Source organism: Sinohyriopsis cumingii, chromosome 5, assembly GCF_028554795.1.
Source record: "Sinohyriopsis cumingii isolate HCF-2022 chromosome 5, ASM2855479v2, whole genome shotgun sequence".
In the NCBI taxonomy this organism is placed as follows: Eukaryota; Metazoa; Mollusca; class Bivalvia; order Unionida; family Unionidae; genus Sinohyriopsis; species Sinohyriopsis cumingii.
Genome location: NC_142965.1, coordinates 31,422,659 through 31,447,065, shown reverse-complemented (window position 1 = coordinate 31,447,065; position 24,407 = coordinate 31,422,659). Strand labels below are relative to the sequence as shown.

The following is a 24,407-nucleotide window of genomic DNA, read 5'->3' as shown; positions in this document are numbered from 1 at the left end:
AAGTTTTCACACTGAAGTCTGATTGACACCATTTTTATTTAGGACAAAATAGACTTTATCAGACGTCTTTTAGCTAAAACCCTAAGTCAATATGATGATCCATTCTTAAAAAAATAGACATAACAATATTTCCTAGCTGTCTGTCATGGCAGCCATACTGAATAAAAGACTGACATCATTTTCATTTAGGTGCAAGTAGATATCATAAGAATTTTGTTGGTGTAAACTCCATGGCACTATGGGCATCCATTCATAAGGATCTTCAAGAACAAGATTTTCTAGAGTGCCAGTGGCCATAATGGAAACACCAGTTTCATTAGAACCAACCAGACACCATAAGAAGTCTTCTGCTAAAAAATCCATGTTCATGTGGGTTTCAGTTTACAAAGAGTAGCAGTTACAAGATTTTTGTGATGGGTGCTATAACAACCATATCAGACCTCAGACTGGCACCATTTTCATTTAGTGCCAACTAGACATCATAAAAAGTCCTCTGGTGATAACCACATGTCAATATGACATTTCAAAAGGTTAAAAGTGAAACTAGATTTTAACATTTGAGTGTGTCTTTTTTAGGCTTTCTTCAAGGTTTTAATTTCTTGAAGGTTCAAGACACAAAGCAGTATAACATTATCGCCATGGTGAGCATAACATTTATTAAAATTTTTATAAAGTATGCTCTGAGTTTGTTTCTAAATAAAATGAAACTAATGATAAGTGAAAATCAATAAATACTTAAAATGACCAGATGTCTTTAATTTTCATAATTTGAACTCTTTTTCGACCACTAGGCTTGCCTAATGAAAAACCATGTGCAAAATAGCACTGTTGTGGGGATCTGGGTAGAACCATTCATCATTTTTTTTTAAAGTATCAGGTTTTTCTTCAAAAAAATTATTTAGGTTGCCTTCAGTTCTTTTAGGCTCTTTTAAAATGTATAAGGTCAAAATTAGAGTGTAAGTTTTCAATGTTTTTGAGGTCCACTTCTAACCCTGCATTAATCAAGAAGAAGTAGTGAAAGCTAGATTTTCAAGATGACCAATATGGTGGCCATATTAAGTCACATCAGCACCATTTTGAATTAGGACCAACAATATATTATACGACATCTGCTAAATATCCCTTGCTGATATGACTTTCCATTTAGGAAAAGTAGTGGCAACAAAATTTGCAAGATGGTTGTTATGTCAGCCCTACTGGATTACAGATTAGCAACATTTTCATTTAGTCATAAAAAGTCTTCTGGTAAAAAACTAAAGTCAATATGACTTTTCATTCAGAAGCAGTAGCAATAACATGATTTTGTAAGATGGCAGCTGTGGTGGTCTTAATTGGCACCATTTTTATTCAGTATCAACCAGACATTGGCAATCTTCCAAGTATTCTAAGAGTAATACATATTTGTTCTAATGGACAGCTGGACAACAGACGACTCATAGCATCCCATAAGATCTTCTGGACTATGACCAGTAGAGCTAAAAATTAACTGAGAGCATAGGAATAGCAATCTCAGTAATAAAAAAAAAAAAACGAACAAATAAAGTGGACTAAACTTTCAAATGTAAATAAACTGAATTTTAAAGAAAGTGAATTTGACAAAAGTTACAATATATCAGTCTATGAATTTTTCCGATGATGATGATGATAATGAGATAAGCTAGATATATACATTTATGATGTACACAATGAGTGCAAGTGTATTAATGCTACATATGTTGAAGGACTTTATTATACTAAACAGTTACAGAAAAGGTCAAGAAGCTCTCTAAATTACATAGATATTTCTAAATATACAGTATATACTCACATATCAATTGAGTCTAACTGCAAACTTCACAGACCCTGATCTGCCATCACACAGTGTAGTGAAAGATCTGAGCCTGTCATCTGTTCTACTTATTACTCCTCCAAACAAATAAAACTGACGAGGATCTACTGGTATATTATAAAATGACAGATCTGGGTTTGTCCAGTTGCAACTGGACTCGTCTTGCAAGCAAATATATATTGTAAATCAAACCTGCCATATCAAACACATAAAAGCAAAGCAAAGATAGGGCAAAACATGTTTTCCTGTGTGATTTGCCCTGATGTGCAAATCTCAGTTCTGTAACTGAAATAAAACCCAGCTATTATATTATGAACACAGATTGAGCAAAGGACTAGATTAAATAAAGTACTGCTTTAACCCTTACTTAAATAAAATCAAAGCATGATCTTTAAAACTAATACCATTTTGACATATATTTAAGGGTTCTGACTAGTTCAGGGCCAACTGCATTTACTTAAATTATAAGAAAAGCATATGTTTGAAAAAGACATTCAATGTGATTTGAATTCAGCATGTCAAATGAAGAAATTTCTTGGTTTTAGCACTGTTATAATTATCTCCCGCCAAGGTGTTGTTGGTACTGTTATCATTCATATGTAACAAAAATAATTCTTAAGTGAACAAAATCACCTGGCTGAAACAGTTATTTGTTCAGAGAATGTCTGACTGCATCCAGTTTGCATGGTTGTCAGTTCAGCATGCCACAGCTTTTTAATTGTCCTGAGTATTAAATATATGAAAATATTAAATTCACTTTTAAATTACATGTACACATGACTTCAAGACAAGAGTAACATCTATTCTCTCATTTTATACATAATCAATTATGCAAAAGTCACAGAAGTTATGAATCAATTAACAAATCCCAGTATATAAGCAGTATTCATAAACTTAAATGTTCTGACAATCAATCAAATAAAAACATTTTAATATATTTTTTAAAATCTAAAACTTTGTCAATCCATTCCCTTCAGGGATTTCAACCATGTTACTTAATTTTATTTTCATTGTGCTTGAAGCATAATATGAGGAAAGTAAATATTCAGCATATTTTTAAATTAGCATTTTAAATTGGCATTGTCTCCTCACATTTGGATTTAGACAAGGTGGTTTTTTTTTTTTTTTTTACAATGTTATCAGTACACTCAAGCTATACAAGTTTGGAATCTAGAATAAGTATTTCATGCAAAGATACAATTTTAATTTTCAAATATAATTATTTCATGCCTTAAACCAAGCTTGAAAGAGGCCACAATACCATGAAAATAAGAGAAAGCAAAGGAATCAGTAAGGATATTATTTTCCTGAAAACTGCATTTTTACAAAACTTTTTACAAAAGTGGGGTTGGGTCATCTCATACCATTTGGGAAAAACTGAACAGTTTCAAACTTTTCATCACAGATGTTGGTGGATAGGCAAATGTTTCTCGTCATACACTTTTATGACATACTGTGTCAACTTACTCTTTACACAACACAAATTGCACTCAGCACTGGAAACATCCATCCATGCTATCTTCATGATTGTTTGGTATCCATAAAGATGTCTGTGTTATTACATATGCATTGATATTAGAAACAATTAAGCCAATCAAATAATAGCATCTATTTTTATACCCACTTATGACATCAATACGCAGGTCATAGGTGGAAGAATGCATATTATGCAAATGAAAACCTGTTATAGTACATTCGACAAGAATCATGTGGGGTTCTGAATTCATATATTATAATCTATACATGAAGGAACATTACTTTTGGAGATTTTGTTAAAAAGCATCCCCCAAACTATCCTAAGTTTATAACACACAAACGGAAACAAGAACGACAGCAGAACAATTCTTTATTTATAAACCACTGGCACTTGATTCACTTGACACTAGTGTACACTTTAGTTTACCCCAGAATCAAGTGCCTTTGGTCACTTGACAACATAAGAGATTTTCAGGTGTCCCTTGCTAAAAAAAAATTGAAGAAAAAAGTAATGATCAAACAAATTAAAATATAATCAGCAATACCTCTGATGATCTACCTCGTAATTTTCACTTTGATGATTGTACATCTTATTTTCTTAAAAAATGAAAACTTAGCAGACGCAATTTTGCTCCTGAGACTGGTCGCTGGAATTAAAGATTAATCGGAATCACCTGGCCAGTTCCGTTAAGTCGAAAAATAACGGCGGAAAAGGCACTGGTTTATCCGATTGTAATTTCGGTATCAAAATGTAACCAGGCCCATTTTATGCAGACTGGTTAAACGAGACTGGGACCTTGATAGACTTGTCATTGTGGATTTAAGGCCAATTATAAGTGTCTCCGCAAATATTATGCCAGCCGTTTATATTCGGTGGAGGATCAGTGACCCATGGGAAGCAACCGGCAAGCTTTCTCACATACCCACTTGACTCAGAGGGGCTGTTTACAAAAATTTGGACTATCCGTCAATGAATCGGAGGCTGGCACGGGTCTAACCTGGAAGCCGATACTCAGACCACTTTGATACCCGGAGACCCGCGAATGAAAAAAAGAATAATGATGCTGAAAACACTTCTTGCATCCCCATCTGGACCGGCTCCAATAAATAAAAATGTGAAAAGAAAACAATGCTTTTAAAAATTTTGGGGCGCTACACTGCACCGTAAACGTTGTCGAATGAAAGTTGAAAAACGTAAACAAAATAAAAAATTTAAATCAAGAGCAATTAAAACATGTCAATCAGGAAGAATTCTGAATGATGAACTTTATTGTTTTATTTTTTTTTCCGCCATATGTTATTTTATGTCATGATCTCGACGATGTCAATACGAAACCATCTCTGTCACCAAACCAAAACCTCTGCCATCTTGCGATTACCTAATTTTGGATGGTATCCTTGCGCAACCCGCTTGGCGGTGTAGAGTCTAAAAAAGTAGTTCCAATCGGTTGGCCCCTCTGCTTTATTGGGATGGCATGCCAAGGCCAATCGAATATACATCTTAACACTTACTTGAACTAAACAAAATTATCTGTAAAAAATTTATTTAGTATGTGCTTTTGCAAAAGGAAAAATTACCCATGCCCATTTGACCTGCCGTGCTTTCAACATCATCAATATGGTATTTTTTTGTTGTTGCAAGTTTTCAAGTCTTCATTTTCCGATGGAAGTATTAAGTGAAGTCTACAATCTCATAATGTGTAAATGAAAGCGACCAATTCCTAAATACACCAGAAATTATTTAGTTTAATTTACGATATTACGATGTCATTCTGACCACCTCGGATATTTTGAAGAGACAACCAAATACTTCGTATGTATGTCGGCGCAGAAAGTTACAGATGAAATAAAATCATGCAGTTAGTTCACCGAAATATTCTCCGCGAAAAATGAAACTTCAATCTACATTCAGAAATTAGATCGTCCCTATTTCTGCAATACTAATGTGTGCCTGGGTACATGTCGACACGGTAATCTGCAGGAAAATCTTTCTTTTTGTTCGATTGAAATCCGTAAGAAAAGAAACCCTTATTTGGACTGGTTTTCTCCACACAGAAGCTGTCATCAAGGATGTATCCATACTGATAAATATAAGTTTGATCATGAGCACTCAGAAATTCGAAGTTATTAATATAATTGCGTTTTCCTAGGTTTAATATGAGAATTGAATTGGTGTCGTGTGTCCGTCAACATCCAATGTGACCATGGTGTCCATCATCAAACATGTCGTGTGCGTAGCATCATGGAAAGCCAACCAGGGTACTAAGCTAGACAAAAAAATAATTATACACCTGTACATTCATAACTTCTCGATCAGTCCTTATTTGGTAAATAGCCAAAGTGGCCCGAATGGAAACTATCGACATACGTTATGATCCGTAAGATTCAACTCAAGTTGCGAATGCTCACTCTATTCGGACTATCTTGTTTTATTTCTACAATAAGATGACGTTAGGCTTGACCTTGAAATTACTGATTAAAACAATATTTCGGTGCAATCGCAATTTCTCGGTCAATGTACTTGATTCGTAAATAAATTAGGTAATCCGAATGTCATCGCATGTTTTTTTGTGTAAGATTGACCTAGAAATTGTGAATTATCAAATCTTATCCAATTGACGTAAACTGTCAGAAGGGGGCGCAGTTTTTACCATATCCCCTCCTTACTGATATCTGCAATTTGAACATGGTTGTAATTTCTGATGTAAAAATCGAGGTTTTTATCACGATTGTTTATTGTTTCCTAGGAGTGTCTTGAAAATTCTGTCGATCTGTACATCTGTTTGCACGTGCATTCGTCCATTGTCTTTATTCTTCTACATCGAAAGGAATCACACAGAATTTGGTAATATGATTATCCATTCGTGATATGGTACAGTAGTAAAATCAATTTTGAGTCGGCACCATGGCGATCGAAAGAAAGCGGCAAATGTTCACGCCCCAAATCATTCACGGCACTGTGGAGTTGTGGTTAGTTTATAGTAAATAAAAACCACACGTGTTGTTTCTATGTTGAAAAATTCATTAATGGCGCTGAAAAGGCTTGCACAAGGATCCTAAATGTATGTGAAATGGAAGGAGATTTGCAGCGATATGCCACAGAAATAGTTATAGCTGTCCTAACGTAGAATGTTTTAGTTCTCGAAAATGTCTTCAAATAAAATCCCAAATATTAGGAAAATACCAGTCTCTCTGTCATTAAAATGTAGGATATTAATATTATTTTCTTTCAGCAAAACAATTATTTTCAGTAAGTCGTAAGTTGCTAACACAAAAGTCCTACAATAATAAATAATCGAGGTGCGCGGTATTGCCGGTATATATGTTTACCGCGGTATTTTATTTTCAGGTGATATATACAACGGCACTTTCTCACTGAACCGGTACGTCGGTAGTTTCCGCCAGTAAGTAAATGTCCAGAAATTCACGAGGAATATTATTACGACTGTAATAATATCAACAGTTTGTTTTCATTATTCTTGACACAAAAGTTACAAATTATCTTTTTCTTTCTCTTCCAAAAATTTGTCACATTTAATTAATGTTGAATATTACAAATAGTTATGATCCTTTAACCACGTTTGGCACGTGTTATGTATGTCAGCGCGGTAGACAAACAATTGCGGTATACCGTAGTACTTATTGCGGTATGTTCAGAAATACCATGGTACAAAATTGATCTTGGTACCCAGCTCTAATAAATAACATTAATCTTTTTTGGCATTTTCGCCATTTTCAGGTAGTTTATTTTACTATGCTACTTTCTTCATACAAGATGCTCTACTGGCCGAAAAGAAATTCCAAATCCAAAAAGACCGTTTCTTCTTTTTAACTGTTGCGTGTTGAAACCATCTCTGAAATTAATGAGCGTTCGTAAGTGTTTGACGATGACCACCATGGTCACATTGGATGTTACAATCGGCAACATTTGGACAAATGCATGTCCTTTGGCAAAAGACTTTTTAGACATATTGGAGGTCTGATCAGCCTTATTTTCCTCTGGAATCAACTGGACACGGTAAGAAGTATTCACTTGAAACCCCATTGGGATGAACATGTGTGTGTGCAATCTAATGGCATCTTTTCAAGCTGTGCATGTTAAACTAACTTACTGCCTTTTATTACACAGTAGAGAAAACTCAATGCCTTCCTTTTTATTACATAGTATTTTATACATTATAAATGCTTAGCAGCAGAGAGCAGTGAGAGATAATAAGCAGCACGTAACTCCCACAAAATTAAAATAAGCTGGCAGTACGCATCACGTGTAATCACGTGGGTTACGCGCCAAGCAGAGCGCTTCTGCACGTGGTGCGAAGAGGAAAAACGTGCACTTGCTGTGGCTTTCGATACCACCACCAACAAACTAAGACCGGCTCAAACTAATTGTTTTGTTTGATTTAGAAAATGAGAGTATTTGCATCATTCGACGTCTAAAATGTGCACCAGATGCTTTGTTGTTGATGCCGTTGTGACTCTGACGTTTCTGACAGTGGTAGCTCTGCTGCAAGTTGGGTTTGGAAAAAATAAATCCTCATCGCAGATGAATGTATGATGCTAGGTACCAGTTTCATTATACATTTGACACGGATGCCCACACAGGGGTCTGTATAAGTCATAAGCACAATGCAGAATTTGCAGTCAAGGAAACATTAAGAGGTAGGATTTCCTTCTTACACTCAAGACATCTTGAACTATTGCACAAAAAGCAGCCTCCCATGCGAAAAGTGCAGGAAGCTGCGGACCATGAAGCCGACATAATAGAAATTATCGTGGGCTCTATTACATTGAGACTGGCGGACCTCTGGTTTCTTTGATGAAAGACTAGCTTTTGCTCTGCTTGCAGGTGCTAAGATGAGAACGGAGAAAGGCAAAGAACGTGATCGTGATAAAAAAAAAAGCACCACCAGATGTCTGGACAGCCATCCAATGGCATTGCCAGATGGTTTAACGCGAAATGACACAACAGTGCCAATAATACCAGGTATCGCCACCAAAGTCTTTCTTGCGAGCGTTTTCGGCATCCCGACCAGCCACTCCAAATGTTTTTTTACCCATACGTTGGCGGTACTGGGCTCAGATTTAAGTGTCCGGACGACGCGAGGTGACGCTGTACCACCTCCGTCTTGACTGCGAGCACAAAAGTGTTGTTAAAAGCGTCGTGAGAATCGAGTCTATTCTGATACCTTTTCCACGAAAGAGTGTTAGTAGCCGTTCGGCATGGGTCGTAACCTTGTGGAGAATTATGTCAGTGGTCTCCTTATTCCAGTTAATTTGCTGTGGAGGGCTTCTCTCTGATCGCTGATAAAATCTAGCCGTGCACCGCGTTCTAACTCCAGATCTGCAGTGTGTGTCTTCTCTTTGCTGGTGCTCATCTGCATCTTTTTGCAGTTCGGTCAGGATTTCTTTTCTGCAGCTATGTTATTTTTCTTCAAGTTCCGTCAGCTTTCTGAGGTTATCTACAAGCTAGGCACAGTGCGCTTGAAGTAACATGTCTAGACGTATAAGTTTTAGATACATGAGACTATCAGTATGAACGTGCCTTTCTTGGAGCACTGTGTCTTCGGATGCCACCACTCTTTGAGAACTATAATCACGGGTCCCACCTGAATAACGAGGGCTCGGAATCTACAATGCCGCTTGTGTCGGCCGAACTCTTTTGTCTAAATAACAGTAGTTTTTTGCGCTCTTGATCCTTACCTTTGGTCTCTCAACAGGCGCTTTTTTAAATACTGTTTATCTCGAAGAAGACGTTGGCGTTTTTCAAGAAGTTCTTTATAACTGCTTTTGGACGATTGGCACCAAGGTCGTACAGACTACCTTTAAATTCCAAAATCTGTTCATTATGATCTGTAGGCGGTTCGATCAATATATACCCTACTATTTCAGGTTCCTCGGGAGATCTTTTTAGGAAGATCACCAAACTCGTTCATTTCAATTTCTTTAGATTCATCAACGGTTCGTTATTAAAAACGTACTAGTGAAGTTTATCTTAAAAAATAAAGAAAGGACACGTGAACTTCAACAGCACCGTACTTTAGCAAATAAACCCAAATGCCCAATCACAAGTCCAAAAGTACTGAATGCACATAAATAATTCCAATAGTCTTGAATGTTCTGATGTAACACGGTGATGAAAACAAGAATGTCATTGAATGAGTTCACAATAATCCAAAGTAGTGTGTATAATCCAAAAGCCAGTTTGGTAATTCGAACAAATAGTTTAAATAAACAATTCCTCTCGAATTATATATGATAAACTGATCTAAAAACAATTAATTATTTGGTTATGAAATCCATATTTATATACATTTTCACTTGACTTACATCGTAGTAGAATGAGAAGATTTCCAATGGAAAACCCTAATCTAATCTAATTGTAAACAAGACTGACCTTGAACTCTTGCTACGTAAGCATGCTTACCACTTACAATAAGGTATAAAAGTTAACTATGTCAACATTCTGTTTATAACTTAAAATCACGGACAAAGGTTAAGCACGCAATTAAAATTAAGATACATAATGCTAGTCCACCCTTGGTCTATGATCTGGATCATCTGCTTCTAGCACATTGCTAAAATGTAGAAGGTTTCCACCGCGCTCTTTCTGTTCGACGGTTGCATCTTTCTGGCGTCTGGCATAAGGAAGCGGTCCTTACTAAGTTCGCCTATTTTAGCGTCCAATCTGGCATTAGCGCATGGATACTACAAAGACGAAGACTCGTTTAGGGACACGTTTAGAGAAAGCAATAGAATTGGAACCAAGCGTCGAGCAGAGGCCTATGAGTTTCTCGGAAAGGAGGGTTTGTGTGCGCTATTTCAGTACATAGCCGAGCCTGTGTACCATCAGTTTGTTTAGAGCCACTTGAACCGCGGGTAATGTGTCAGCTTCACATTCTGTATGGCACCAGCCACGCTACAGCTCTAGGGACCTTAACCTATATTATATACAAGCTATTTAGGGTCTGGTCCAGGAAACGTTCCTTACCATCAAGAGCAGTTTATGGGGATGATATAGCGACAATGGGACCTTAATGTTAATATAGTGTTTTCACTATGGCGACAGTGGGAATTTAACATGGGAGCAGATTGGGTTTGTATAAGGAAAATGGAACATTGCGACAAGGGATTGGGACTGTATAGCAACAAGGAAACTGAACATAGCGACAAGGGAATATGACATTTTAGCGTCAAAAAGAGACCTTAATGTTGAAAGGAGTATATCCACTTTGTCGTCAGTGGGAATTTAACATGGGAATTTTATATCCACTTTGGCGCCGATGGGAATTTAACATGGGAAATTGAACATGGAGTGAATGGGGAATTGAACATAGCGACACAGGATTGGGACACCCTAGCCTCAATGGAACTTTAGTATTGAAAAAAAAAGGTCTATGTGAATTTAATATGGTGAATGCAATTTTACATCCACTCTAGGCACAATGGGAATTTTTCATAAGTTGGGCCTGTAAACGGACAGGGGAAATTGAATGGATTGGGTCTGTATAGGACATAGGAATGTATAGTGACAGTAGATTGGGACTGTATAGGGACAAGAGGAATTGAACATAGGGATGTAGAGTGACAATGGATTGGGACTGACTGTCTAACGACAATAGGAATTTAACATGGGGAATACAGGACCGGCACTTTGGGGACAGTGGGACTTTACCATGGGAATACTGGGTCTGTATAGGGACAAAAAATATTGGATTTGTATAGGGACAATAGGAATGATGACGTCACGATACTGGACATTGGACAGGCGTTACATAAAGTTATAGGCTATGTCCAGCTCCGCCAGGCGTTATGTAAAGTTATATGTCCCGCCCCGCCAAGCGTTATAGCAGTACCGTGACGTCATCATTCATATTGTCTCTATTCAAACCCAATATTTTTGTCCCTATACAGGCCCAGTATTCCCATGGTCAAGTCCCATTATCGCCAAAGTGCCCGTCCTGTATTCCCCATGTTAACTTCCCATTGTTGCTAGACAGTTCCATTCCATTGTCACTCTACATCCCTATGTTCAATTCCCCTTGTTCCTATACAGACCCAATCCATTCGATTTCCCTTGTCCGTATATAGACCCAACCTATGTTAAACTCTCACGTGTCCGTATGTAGACCCAATCCATTCAATTCCCCTTAACACTAAAGTGCCATTAAGGCTAGGTTGTCCCAGTCCCATGTTGCTATGTTCACTTCCCCATTCACTCCATGTTAAATTCCCATTGACGCCAAAGTGGATATACCACTTTTAACATCAAGGTCCCCTTGACGCTTAAGTGTCCCAATCCCTTGTCACTGTGTTGAATTCCCTTGTCGCAATACAGTCCCAATCCCTTGTCGCTATGTTCCATTTTCCCTAGTCGCTATACAGGCCCTTTGTTACATTCCTCTTGTCGCTAAACATTCCCTATGTTAAATTACTCTTGTCGCTGTACAAACCCAATCCACTCCCATGTTAAATTCCTATTGTCGCCATAGTGCAAGCATCCTATTTTAACATTGGGTTCCATTGTCGCTATATCATCCCCATCTACTACTATCGAGCATTGATAGGTGACCTTGAAGTTGGATGTTCGATGATCATCAGACGTCTGTAACAGAACTCATGATCGGCTGGATAATTGATAACTCCCACCCATTAAGATACGATAAGATAAAATAAGAATTATATGACGTTGGCATGATTTAAAACAATAATTCAAAATAAGCTACGATGACGTTGGACAAAACAAACAACGCATAAATTGAGTTCTGAGCAAGCAAAGCATTTTAAAAGTCTATGAGTAAAAGTGAATAATGTATCTGGATAAACGAAAACATGCAATTCAGATTTGTTATTAAAAATGGTTGGCCTAAATTGAAATTTCAAATGAATGCGCACCAAATTTGGACTAAAAAGCATGCTGCGATGCTGTTTATGCCTTCCTTAAAACGTAAGGAGCTTGATTAAGACATAAGGACAGATAAACAACAACCGATATCACAAACATTAGGTGTCATCATGGCGGATGTTGTGAGGGTATTATTTACAGATATTACATTTACAGTCTTCACCATCAGAGGCGTAGCTGTGGGGGGGGGGGGGCAGGGGGGTACATATGTCCCCGGGCGCCAAGGTACAGGGGCGCCAAAATGAGGCTTACAACGTTACATTATAATAAGTAAACAAGGGTAATATTCAAAAATGTGATTAAACGGGGAGGGGGCTGGGGCGCCAATTTTATAGTTCGTCCCCGGGCGCAAAATATGATAGCTACGCCTCTGTTCACCATTCCAGGATAGAATCAAAGATCTAAATGAATTCAAATTCGATTTCTCTCTAAAGTGATTCGGTAGCTTATTCCATATAATGGAAGCTGCATATTTAAAAGATTTTTTGACAAATGTTGAGGTTTAATTCTTGGAGCAGCTAAAATATTTTAATATTTGAAATTATGTTTATTGTGTTTAAAACATATTAAATTAGTCCAAACATTTGGAAAGACGCTTGCTCCGTATTTTGAAAGTCTCCAGACCCATAACCCGAACTCTGCGCACATTTAGAGTTGGCATTTTTGCCATAAATAAAAGTTAATGATAGCTGCTTGCGAAATCATTATACAGAAATCTCGGAGCACGCTCTTTTTAAGTATAATAGTGTTCATGTCACTGAATTACCATACAAAGGGACAGAAATTGAAATTGGAGAGGATAACTATATATAAGACTGCCAGTTTGTTGAGTCTAGTTAGCTTATGACAAATACTTTTCAGGACAGTTGCCTTGAAGCTTTCTCACATATTTTGTTTTATATGTAAATCGAATTGCAGTTAATAGCCAATGTCATTTTCAAGCAGTTTAGCAATTTCTTCACATTTTGTGACCGCACTGCTTATGTTGAATACAGGCTTCATATCGGATGTGTTTTAACTCACAACTAGTGCTTGAAACGTTTTAGGGTTGGCTTGGATTTTGCTGGCAGTGAACCACGTGGGGGGCGGGGAAGTCGCCACCCGTCGTGTACGATGTCAATACATAAAGTCTGAGCCCATCAATCAAAGACAATTGTATTCGCTATCGAGTCGGAACAAGAGTGTTCATTTGTAGCTTAATGGCTAGTACTACAGATTTTTTGTGTCTTAAGGTATAAAGCTGCCCCCCACCCATCAGTGGGATTCTTAGCTGGCCAAGAGGTCGTTGAGATACTCCTCCACCCAGGCATGTTGCTTTTGTGTAATGTGACAGTGACAATATGTCCACGTCATAATACCATGTGGCGAAATCGACATGTTGGTGTCCAATGAACTACTGCTTGTCTTATTGTGCAGTAAATCCCCATTTTGTGGTGGTCGCTGTGTATGGAGTTCTGAAACTCTTTTTTCTTGTTCTGAAAGCACTCAATGCCTGTATAGGCCCTTATTTGTCCTCGACATACCGTTGGCCTTAGATATATCTGTTCTGGTCTTGTGGCCTCTGATTTGTATGGAGTACATTTGGAAGCGAAGACCGATAACCTTGGTAATGGGGCTTCCAGAGCAATTATCCTTGCTTGTGTTATAGAAGCCTACATCTTTGGCCATATATGGAGGACATCAGCAGTCCCGATGCTCAGGAGCAGGCTCTCGGCAGGTGCGCATTATCTTCGTAGCGTGTTCTTATATGTTTGCAGAAGACATTGTACATGAGGTGCTTTCTTAGATCAGAACTTATTTCCCTTCTATAGATGTGATGGATGAGCTTTAAAGTCGGCATTTGAGGAATGGATATCAACAAGGTTCCCACCAATGAGTTTCCGTAACCGAAATGCTTGCTTGACAATTTGTTGATGGAGCTTGTCTTTTTCACCTTCAGGCTTCACAGGATCCATCCATAACCACTTTCTTCGGTTTACCATGGTCTTCTCAAAGACAGTCAATCATCACTTTGAAGAAGTCTTTCTTGAACTCTTAGTTTGCCTTTGTTCATAGGTCTGTGTTCTTCTGAATGTGTGTTGCCATCCACACACTTTCATCAAACTCTAATGACAGGTGTACCTTGGTGACTTACATTCCAATGTTAACGTAAAGCTGGAGGTTTCAGTATATAGTACCTTCTTTTGTGAAAACTGAGAACAAGCTTCATGCTTTTAGTAGACTTACTCCCCACTAAACCCTGTTTGTTCACCAAATCACGTTGACAGTCACTCAGACAATCATTTGAAATGTTTATGGTTTCGGGTACAAGCAGTCATTGTACACATCATTAAGTTCCTTGTGACACATTATGAATTGGTACATGACCCACACAGCAAGATATGATGCTTCTTGCCATGTGTACCATGGGGGCCTGCACAATTATTTTAATCCTGGTTAAGTTATGTGCTATTTACCCTCACTGCTAAGCATTCACATAAATAGTATAAAATAAAAATGGTAGCGAGGCATAATTACTCCAAACACCTCTTCATGTTATTCTTACACCTCCTACCCTATTACAAATGATGCAGAACCCCAATTGACATCTACTTAGCTGGAGATTTTCCAATATAAACCATAATTATTTCTTACAAAAAGTAGAATTTGCTTATTTCATATTTATATATCATGAAACATAACATTGCATGCTTCTATGGTTTTCCTCTGTTTTCCAATTAAAACATAATGTCTATCATTTATGAGCATATATGCATAAGTACAGATAAATGCTACATTGTGGCTACAATGTCAATTGTCAGCTAAATTCTTTTTTGCAAGATAAGAAAGAGAGAAAAGAGAACACATGTAAGTGGAAGCTTCCTTTGAGAAAATGAGTCACAACTGGCTGCACATAGGCCTTTGCATGATGGCAACAACCTCCTAACAATGAATAGTCAACTCAATTAAAGACAACGGCAATATCTAATTGGACTGTATACTGATAGCAAAAGGATAGAAATTTACCACTAGCCTTGACATCTAGTGTTTTTTTTAAAAATCCTTTTGCTATTAGTTTAGGTGGGATCCTGAGTGGACAAGTAGTCTAAAGCATTCACGGTTACGGATCACTGCCATCTCAACTCTGTCTGCGTTGGTTCGAGTCTCGGGTTCGGCCAATATGGGTTGGTGAGAAAACTTACCAGTAGCTTCTTGCGGGTCAGTGGTTCTTTCCAAGGTTCTTCCTCCACCATTTATACTGACCGCCATGTATAGTCTATATTGTGCTGAAAACTGGTGTTCAACCCTATAACAACATTAGTCTAGGTTGAGGAAGCTAAATATATACATTGGCTTTTTTTTCTTCCTAATTGTGAGGAGATGGAAAAAAGGTGACCTGTAGATGTCACACAAACTTTCCATCTACCAGCTCACAAATAAATTAGAGCAATGGTTTATTAGGTGTGAAATCTTGGAAGACTTCAGCCTAAAAAGCACCCAAATAAAGATTTTCTCATTTTACACTGTGATGCTTACAAGGTATGGTCTCTCATTCAGAAAAAGAAAGAAGAAAACAATAATACATGTAGTACTGGGAACTGGTGATATGGTCTCCAACTGCTATGCACTGCAAAATGTACACAAGTTGGAAAGCTATGTGGCAACTCAAGAATTAGACAGGTGTATAGATTAATAAATCTGGATAATGACTTCATCTGAAAAATGGATGAGTAGGCAGTATTAAAGATAGCATATTGAAAAGTATCTGGATTGTTTTTGGGTGTTGAATTATATACATGGATTGTTTTAGGATGTTGAATTATGTACATGGATTGTTTTTGGGTGTTGAATTATGTACATGGATTGTTTTAGGGTGTTGAATTATGTACATGGATTGTTTTTGGGTGTTGAATTATGTACATGGATTGTTTTTGGGTGTTGAATTATGTACATGGATTGTTTTAGGGTGTTGAATTATGTACATTGATTGTTTTTGGGTGTTGAATTATGTACATGGATTGTTTTAGGGTGTTGAATTATGTACATGGATTGTTTTTGGGTGTTGAGTTATGTACATGGATTGTTTTTGGGTGTTGAATTATGTACATGGATTGTTTTAGGGTGTTGAATTATGTACATGGATTGTTTTTGGGTGTTGAATTATGTACATGGATTGTTTTAGGGTGTTAATTATGTACATGGATTGTTTTAGGGTGTTGAATTATGTACATGAGCTTTTTATGACAAGAATGTACATGTACAAATAAGTACTTCAACTATAATTTTATGCAAATCAATGTTAGAAAACAGCCAATGATAAAACCAAAATCATATTGTAATCTGAATGCAGCAAACAAACTTAATTTTTAATTAAAACTGTGGACGTTGAAGATCAATGAAAATGAAACACAAAGTGTTTTTATTTACAGCTTGTGCTAAAACATAGACAAACCAATAATATATACTTTCTGTTTATAAGAATCTTCTTAATATTTAGACAGGTATTATGCATAGCAGGGATATGAATTGTTACTACCAAGACCTGACAGTAAGGGGACATAATTCTTCAATTATAAACGGTTCCATTGCAGGTGGGATGATGCAGGTCTAACATGCTTGCTGTGCATCTCTGGTTCATGGGTTTGATGCCAAGTTTCATCAAGTGCAGAGCAAGGAGATGCTCATTTCCTCTGGGGTTATCATTTCCTTAACCAGTGAATGCCAACATCTCATCCACCAATGATATTTTGGATAAGCTGACAGAACTTAATGCATTTACTAAGTAAAACCTGTTCTTGAAACTAACTTGACTTCATCTGAACGGATGAGTAGTCAGTATTATAGACAGCAAACTAAAAAGTATCTGAATGTGTTTCAGATGTTGAATTATGTATGTGACATTTTTATAGACAAGAATGTATTATCTCATATTCATTACCCACAGTGAAGTTAGTGTTTGGGTTAGATATTATCTTTTGTTACCAAAACTGTATGTTGCTCCTTAAGTCTCTGCCCTTAGGAACAATGACAAATATTTATTTCCTGTTTCCAACTCTGATGTGAAAGTAAAGGGGAAAAAAATGTCAGCATATCATTTTTTTAAAATCATAAAGGTTCAAAAGGAAAAAAAAGTATGTGTGATAAAATGTTTATTTAAAAAGCTGTCATTAACAAACACATTAGCCAATACAGAGTTTTATCCATACATAACTGAGCAAAATTCTAAATTAAAAAATTATAAGCAAACTTGGAACAAAAATTAACTATCCAATGCACTTAAACACAGCATTTTTCCTGCACATAATTTTGAGACAAAAGCAAGATTAAAGATTTATATATATTTGTGTGTTTGTATTGACCATTCTACAATAGGTACATTCAAGCAGTAAAAACAAGTACTAACATGGAGACCAATTGAAAAAAAAAAACACCTCTTAAATATACAAATATGCACCAACATCTAAGGCATTTATATATGTAAAAGTAAATAATTCTGGCCATCATTTCTCTGATGTAAAGTAAATAATTTGCAGATTATCCTATTATAAATATAATAATTGAAAATTACACATAAATAACATTATCAGCATATCTCTGCTCGGACAAAACACGTCGATCAAATAGAAATGGCCTTCTGATGGCACTTTGCTTTTCTGTGTTAACTTCCATGGTGGGTTTGCATATAAAGCTACAACCAATATTTGGTTAAAATCTAACAATTCCTTTCAAATTATGTTGCAGATACCCAAGTTGGAAAGATGGACAATCAGGGGATCATAACTATGAACTTGTCCTATCAGTATTATCACCAGAAATGTTTAATGGCTCAGTGGCAGCATGGCCATCTAACTGCAAAATATTAAATATAACCATAAATATGCATAACAGTACCGTAAACTGGAGGTCTTCACAAATGTGGGAAAGGTACTTTATACTCGTCTTAAACATTGGCTAAATTAGCCCTAAAAAGTCATTCTTGTAATGTAAAAGAAAATGTGATGGATCTGATTGTGAAAGCCTAGTCAAAATAAAAAATGTGTACACAAGTTGATGAGTAAGACAAGTAAATATTCTTTAAGGTTAGATATAGTCAATGTTGAAATAGTACCAACAATCGATGCCCGACTCGATCATAATAACTGTGTGGTAGCAGGCAATTCACTGAGTTCATGTAATGCAGTTCAAACATGACACCCACCTAGTATTGTGCACAAGCCATGGGAATGACTGTCTACTGCCAGGGCTGTGATATTATGACTGCAGCAGACATTATTTGTGGTATATCACCAATGACTGAAGTCACAGAACTTATACACAAGATTATATGCAACTGTGGGAAGCAATCACATCAGCATATTATAATTTTCCAAGTTAACTGTCTTTAGCACTTGTCAGTAGCATGCCTTGCATATAATTTCCATATTCTGGGATGGTATATATCACTATCTCATTATCGTATTAACTCGGCATACATCACATGCTTTTTAGTGTTTTTCATGGAATACATAAAAGTAATCTTTGATAATCATTGTTTTATCATTCAAAATTCTACAGAGGGAATATAAGGTCTGAGAACGTTACAAGAGGAGATAATCTCTGATGCATGCAAATGTTGCTTAAGCTTCCTAATTTGACACAAAAAATTACTTTTGGTGTGGTGATTTACAGCACAGCACCACAAGTAGGCTATTTAGTGCCAAGGCAATTAAAGTGTCTTGTTCAAGGACACACCACAGTAGCTGACCCAGGCTGGTCCTATGGTAGTGTTTAAATCAGCATCCTTGCAGTTTTGAGTTCAGCATGCTAACCACTGTCACAACAGCTCCCCACTATGATAGTATATATGAAAAACTGTTTACTTTTTAATGTTTTTTTTAACTCTTTGGATTTCTTAAATGTATTCTCCACTGTCCCTTACATCTTCTTTATCTTCTGCCATCCATCGAGTAGCTGTTTTTTCATTTGGGCCAACCACGAATGCCTGACTGTAGCAATCTGATACTCATTCATCATACTTCACCTGCCGTGCCTTGTTCTAATTAATGCCACTAAATAAGTAATATGAAAACTTTCTGCACATACAGTTCATATATACGCTATAAGATTTTGCAGAAGGTATGCTTGTATAGATCTACATCATTTGTGGAAACATGACACTTAGTTTGCAACAGGCAGGAAAATGTTTAATTAAAAAAATATAAGAAAAATGAGCAAAAATTATTATCTAAATGATAATGGACATACAAGCAAGAACTACAATTAATCTATTTTATATCAGACTGTTGAATCTCTAATAACCAAAATTAATAATGTGTGCAAGTTTGTTTTTTTACACCTGTGAATGAGTGATTAGTGATTATAAGGTTCCTTACATCCTTGTGAGTACAGCTTAATAGATTTAGACATATGGAAAGTCCTTTCGTCAGTTACCATACTGTCAATTTTTCAACATTTTTACTTTTAGATAATGCATCACAACATCTACCGATTAATTTCTAATATTCACATAAACACCTAACTCTATGTTAGAAGTAAGATATTTAAACAAACAACCTAATTTCATAAGAAAGATATTCACATAAACACCTAACTCTATGTTAGAAGTACGATATTTAAACAAACAAACTAATTTCATGCTATAAGAAAGATATTCACATAAACACCTAACTCTATGTTAGAAGTAAGATATTTAAACAAACAACCTAATTTCATGCTATAAGAAAGATATTCACATAAACACCTAACTCTATGTTAGAAGTACGATATTTAAACAAACAACCTAATTTCATGCTATAAGAAAGATATTCACATAAACACCTAACTCTATGTTAGAAGTACGATATTTAAACAAACAACCTAATTTCATGCTATAAGAAAGATATTCACATAAACACCTAACTCTATGTTAGAAGTACGATATTTAAACAAACAACCTAATTTCATGCTATAAGAAAGATATTAACATAAACACCTAACTCTATGTTAGAAGTACGATATTTAAACAAACAACCTAATTTCATGCTATAAGAAAGATATTCACATAAACACCTAACTCTATGTTAGAAGTAAGATATTTAAACAAACAACCTAATTTCATGCTATAAGAAAGATATTCACATAAACACCTAACTCTATGTTAGAAGTACGATATTTAAACAAACAAACTAATTTCATGCTATAAGAAAGATATTCACATAAACACCTAACTCTATGTTAGAAGTAAGATATTTAAACAAACAACCTAATTTCATGCTATAAGAAAGATATTCACATAAACACCTAACTCTATGTTAGAAGTACGATATTTAAACAAACAACCTAATTTCATGCTATAAGAAAGATATTCACATAAACACCTAACTCTATGTTAGAAGTACGATATTTAAACAAACAACCTAATTTCATGCTATAAGAAAGATATTCACATAAACACCTAACTCTATGTTAGAAGTACGATATTTAAACAAACTAATTTCATGCTATAAGAAAGATATTCACATAAACACCTAACTCTATGTTAGAAGTAAGATATTTAAACAAACAACCTAATTTCATGCTATAAGAAAGATATTAACATAAACACCTAACTCTATGTTAGAAGTACGATATTTAAACAAACAACCTAATTTCATGCTATAAGAAAGATATTCACATAAACACCTAACTCTATGTTAGAAGTATGATATTTAAACAAACAACCTAATTTCATGCTATAAGAAAGATATTCACATAAACACCTAACTCTATGTTAGAAGTACGATATTTAAACAAACAACCTAATTTCATGCTATAAGAAAGATATTAACATAAACACCTAACTCTATGTTAGAAGTACGATATTTAAACAAACAACCTAATTTCATGCTATAAGAAAGATATTCACATAAACACCTAACTCTATGTTAGAAGTAAGATATTTAAACAAACAACCTAATTTCATGCTATAAGAAAGATATTCACATAAACACCTAACTCTATGTTAGAAGTACGATATTTAAACAAACAACCTAATTTCATGCTATAAGAAAGATATTCACATAAACACCTAACTCTATGTTAGAAGTACGATATTTAAACAAACAACCTAATTTCATGCTATAAGAAAGATATTCACATAAACACCTAATTCCACGGTATAGGGAAGACTGAGGGTTGGCCAATCCACCATTTTGAACATAACCAAGATTTGCATCATGTTGCCAATTATTAAACTTGTAGACAGGTACATACTACATAAAATGACAATGTATAGCAGTAGATTTTTTTAATCATCCCAGAATTCACTAAACTCTTCCATGGCTGAATAACATTCTTGTAGACAAATCTTATTCAAACAAAGACACCACTATTCAATTGTTCATGAAAAGACAAAAATGATGTTATCACTCAGAAACTGAGTCTTTGTTTTGTACAGATGATAGACTTATGAAAGCTTCAATGAACTTTAAACAGACAGAGCTCAGAAACAGTCAATAATTTATTCCTGTGGGCCAGACCTGAGATATCTTCAATTAAGTTCGAGCACAAAGAGCTTAGAAACAGTCTTTAATTTGTTCCTGTGGGCCAAACCTGAGGTACCTCCCATGATTTTTAAACACACTGAGCTTTGAAATAGCCTTTAATTTATTCATAAGGAACAAGCACTATGTATTTGAATAGGATATAATATCTTCAGTTTTTCATATTAGCATTAGTTTTAAATATTGGAAGTTCACATATCAACAAGCATATTACTGTATGTTCAATTTCTGAGAGGTGATATTTTCTTTGCATCCAGACAACCATTATTGATGCTTTATACAGCATCCATGCTTGGCTTATTGATCAATTTTGATGAAAATTCACCCAACAAGCCTTTACTTTCTCCAGTCACCTTTACAGCTGTTGGGCAATTTAGCTGAGGTAAGGGACTTGGCATAGCCAATTACAAATTATGAATAAGATGTTACAATACAATGCTTAACTTTAACAATATAAGTAGCACACTGGGATTGTACAGCTCTTAAGACTTCTATTTCAAGACATTTTCAAGGGTTTTAACAGTTTTTCAATGAGTATTTTTCCAGAATAAAATGCCCACAATAGTCCATGTCAATAACTCACCCAACATATTGATAAGAACCATAATAACAATAAAACCAAATACCAACAATGGATCTCATTTTGTGAATTGTCATGAGGTGCAGTGAACTTCGAACGAACATTGATGAAAAATATCTAGTTTGTACTTTGTGAATACATGCAGTATTATTCCAAAATCTTACATATATATTCATCTGTTTTTCCTGAGACTCTTTCATCAAAGATAATCACATATGATCCTTTTAAATCATGTTTCAGCAACTGTTTGAAATGTTTAGCAAAGACAAAGAAGCACTGTATGCAATTTTTTTTTATCTCCTCAAGAAAGTTACAGAGCTATGTCACTAAATGGAAACTTGCTAGGAACAGCTTGTTTTTCCACTGCCAAGAATAGTATAAATGGTATGAATGGTGATGTGGTCAATGATTATAGATTAATCTAGTGAAATCTACATTTAAACAAGCAAATTCATTGAATTGTTTACTGCCCATAGAGAAGTCACCAAAAATATATAATTATCATACAAAGTTTTCATCCCTTAATCTCTAATGGCTCTGAATTAAGTGTGATGGAAAGTTAAAATACTGAGACATAACAATGACCTTGAAATATGATCCCTATGCAACCACCAATTGATACACAATATCTTCCAATGACGATGTATATAAAGTTTCATTCCCTAATCTTAAACAGCTGTTTATGGAGTATATATAAAGTGTAAGGAAAAAAAAAATAAGATTGAGCTGTGATCTAGACATTGGAGACATGATCTTCAATGTGGTACCAAACATGCCTTCTAATGATCATGCATAATTATACCATTTACTTTCTTTAATCTCAAACGATCTGAAAGTTGCAGAGCAGAAAAGAATGTGTACAACATGGACGGATAGAAACTATACTATATCGCCCAATTTTCATGAAAAGCAGGGAAAAATCAGTTGTAAAATTGTATGCATTCCATCAGTGTTGTGCACTGCAAGCTGAATTTTCTGCATTTTTTGGCACCAATGTCTCCCAAATCTTGATCTCTGTGCACCCCTTGAATGTGGGTTGTTTTTTAAAATTTAGTATTACTTCTAAATGCAAACAATTATTTGTCACTTTGAAATCTTCTGAGACAGACTGAACATAAAATTACATGGTTTGGACTTCTGTCTCATTAAATCACGAAAAAGAAAACTTCTTATAAAACTGTTATAATCGCAATAACAGAACTGTGAAGGAAAAAATAAAGTCAATGAAAAAAATTATAAACAACCTTTTGGAAATATTCCATGATTTAAGCCCTGCCATCAATTGGCCATGCATGATTTATGGTGAGGAACAACCTGAATAGTTGTGTCCTACCCAAAATATACAATAAACACTTTCCTTTGTATACTGGACAAGGAATCTGGGATCTCCAGCCTCCACAAATCTGATGAATTCTTATATTTTTGTGTGCAGTTCATGACAAGGTACAATGTCTAATAACTTTCCTATCTAATGACCCTTTTTTGGGATAGATATTCAAACTAAGAGTAATACAAAAATATGTACACCAAGCAACACACGTGTTTGGTGATTTTGGATTGCATGGTATTATAGTTACATAAAAATATGTACATCTTAGTTTTATAAAAATATAAAAAAAAATTTAAAAAATTTAAATACTCCAACATTTCATAAGCAATCATCCTTGAACAAGTTCTCCATAGAACCCATTGTCTCACCTTGAAAAAGTTTTTTCATTACAACCAATTGTCTCATCTTGTCATTGTGTTGCTGAATTTAACTATATCTAGCAAATACTAAATACTTTACCACCAAAGTTTAACATTGCTCATGGTGCCACTTTTGTTTCTATGTTTCACCATATTAATACAAGCCAGACAATAAATCTGGTAATTTAAATTTTCAGAACAAAATTATATCAATAGTACTGGGATATAATTCTTGAGAGCATTTTTCTTACAGTTCTACTTCTAATTTTGTTGATTTGACATGTTCAACATCCACTGCAGCCTCTTTAAATGAACACTTTTAAAGAACTCATTTACTTTATTTGACTGAAAGCATTTCAGATCCTTAATGGAAATAAGGTGCATTGTAACTGGCATTAATGTTGAAGTGTAGACAAAAAAATAGGTCAAAAA

The 24,407-nt window shown here is 35.4% G+C and overlaps 1 protein-coding gene and 1 long non-coding RNA gene across 2 annotated transcripts in view; both read right to left on the bottom strand.

Moving 5' to 3' along the window:
* LOC149798884 (putative ATP-dependent DNA helicase HFM1) overlaps positions 1–3,353 on the bottom strand; it is a 182,908-nt gene extending 179,555 nt beyond the window's left edge. The window contains exon 1 of the mRNA XM_089958102.1: positions 3,283–3,353. Coding sequence (XP_089814228.1) covers positions 3,283–3,353 — 71 coding nt within the window. The remainder of the gene's footprint in view (positions 1–3,282) is intronic.
* A 13,967-nt stretch (positions 3,354–17,320) lies between these two features.
* LOC149798883 (uncharacterized) lies at positions 17,321–20,645 on the bottom strand. The gene is made up of 2 exons (XR_016421041.1): positions 19,889–20,645; positions 17,321–19,739 (listed from the first exon to the last, which is right to left on the bottom strand). It is a non-coding gene; the product is annotated as an uncharacterized LOC149798883 (long non-coding RNA).
* Positions 20,646–24,407: the final 3,762 nt, after the last annotated feature.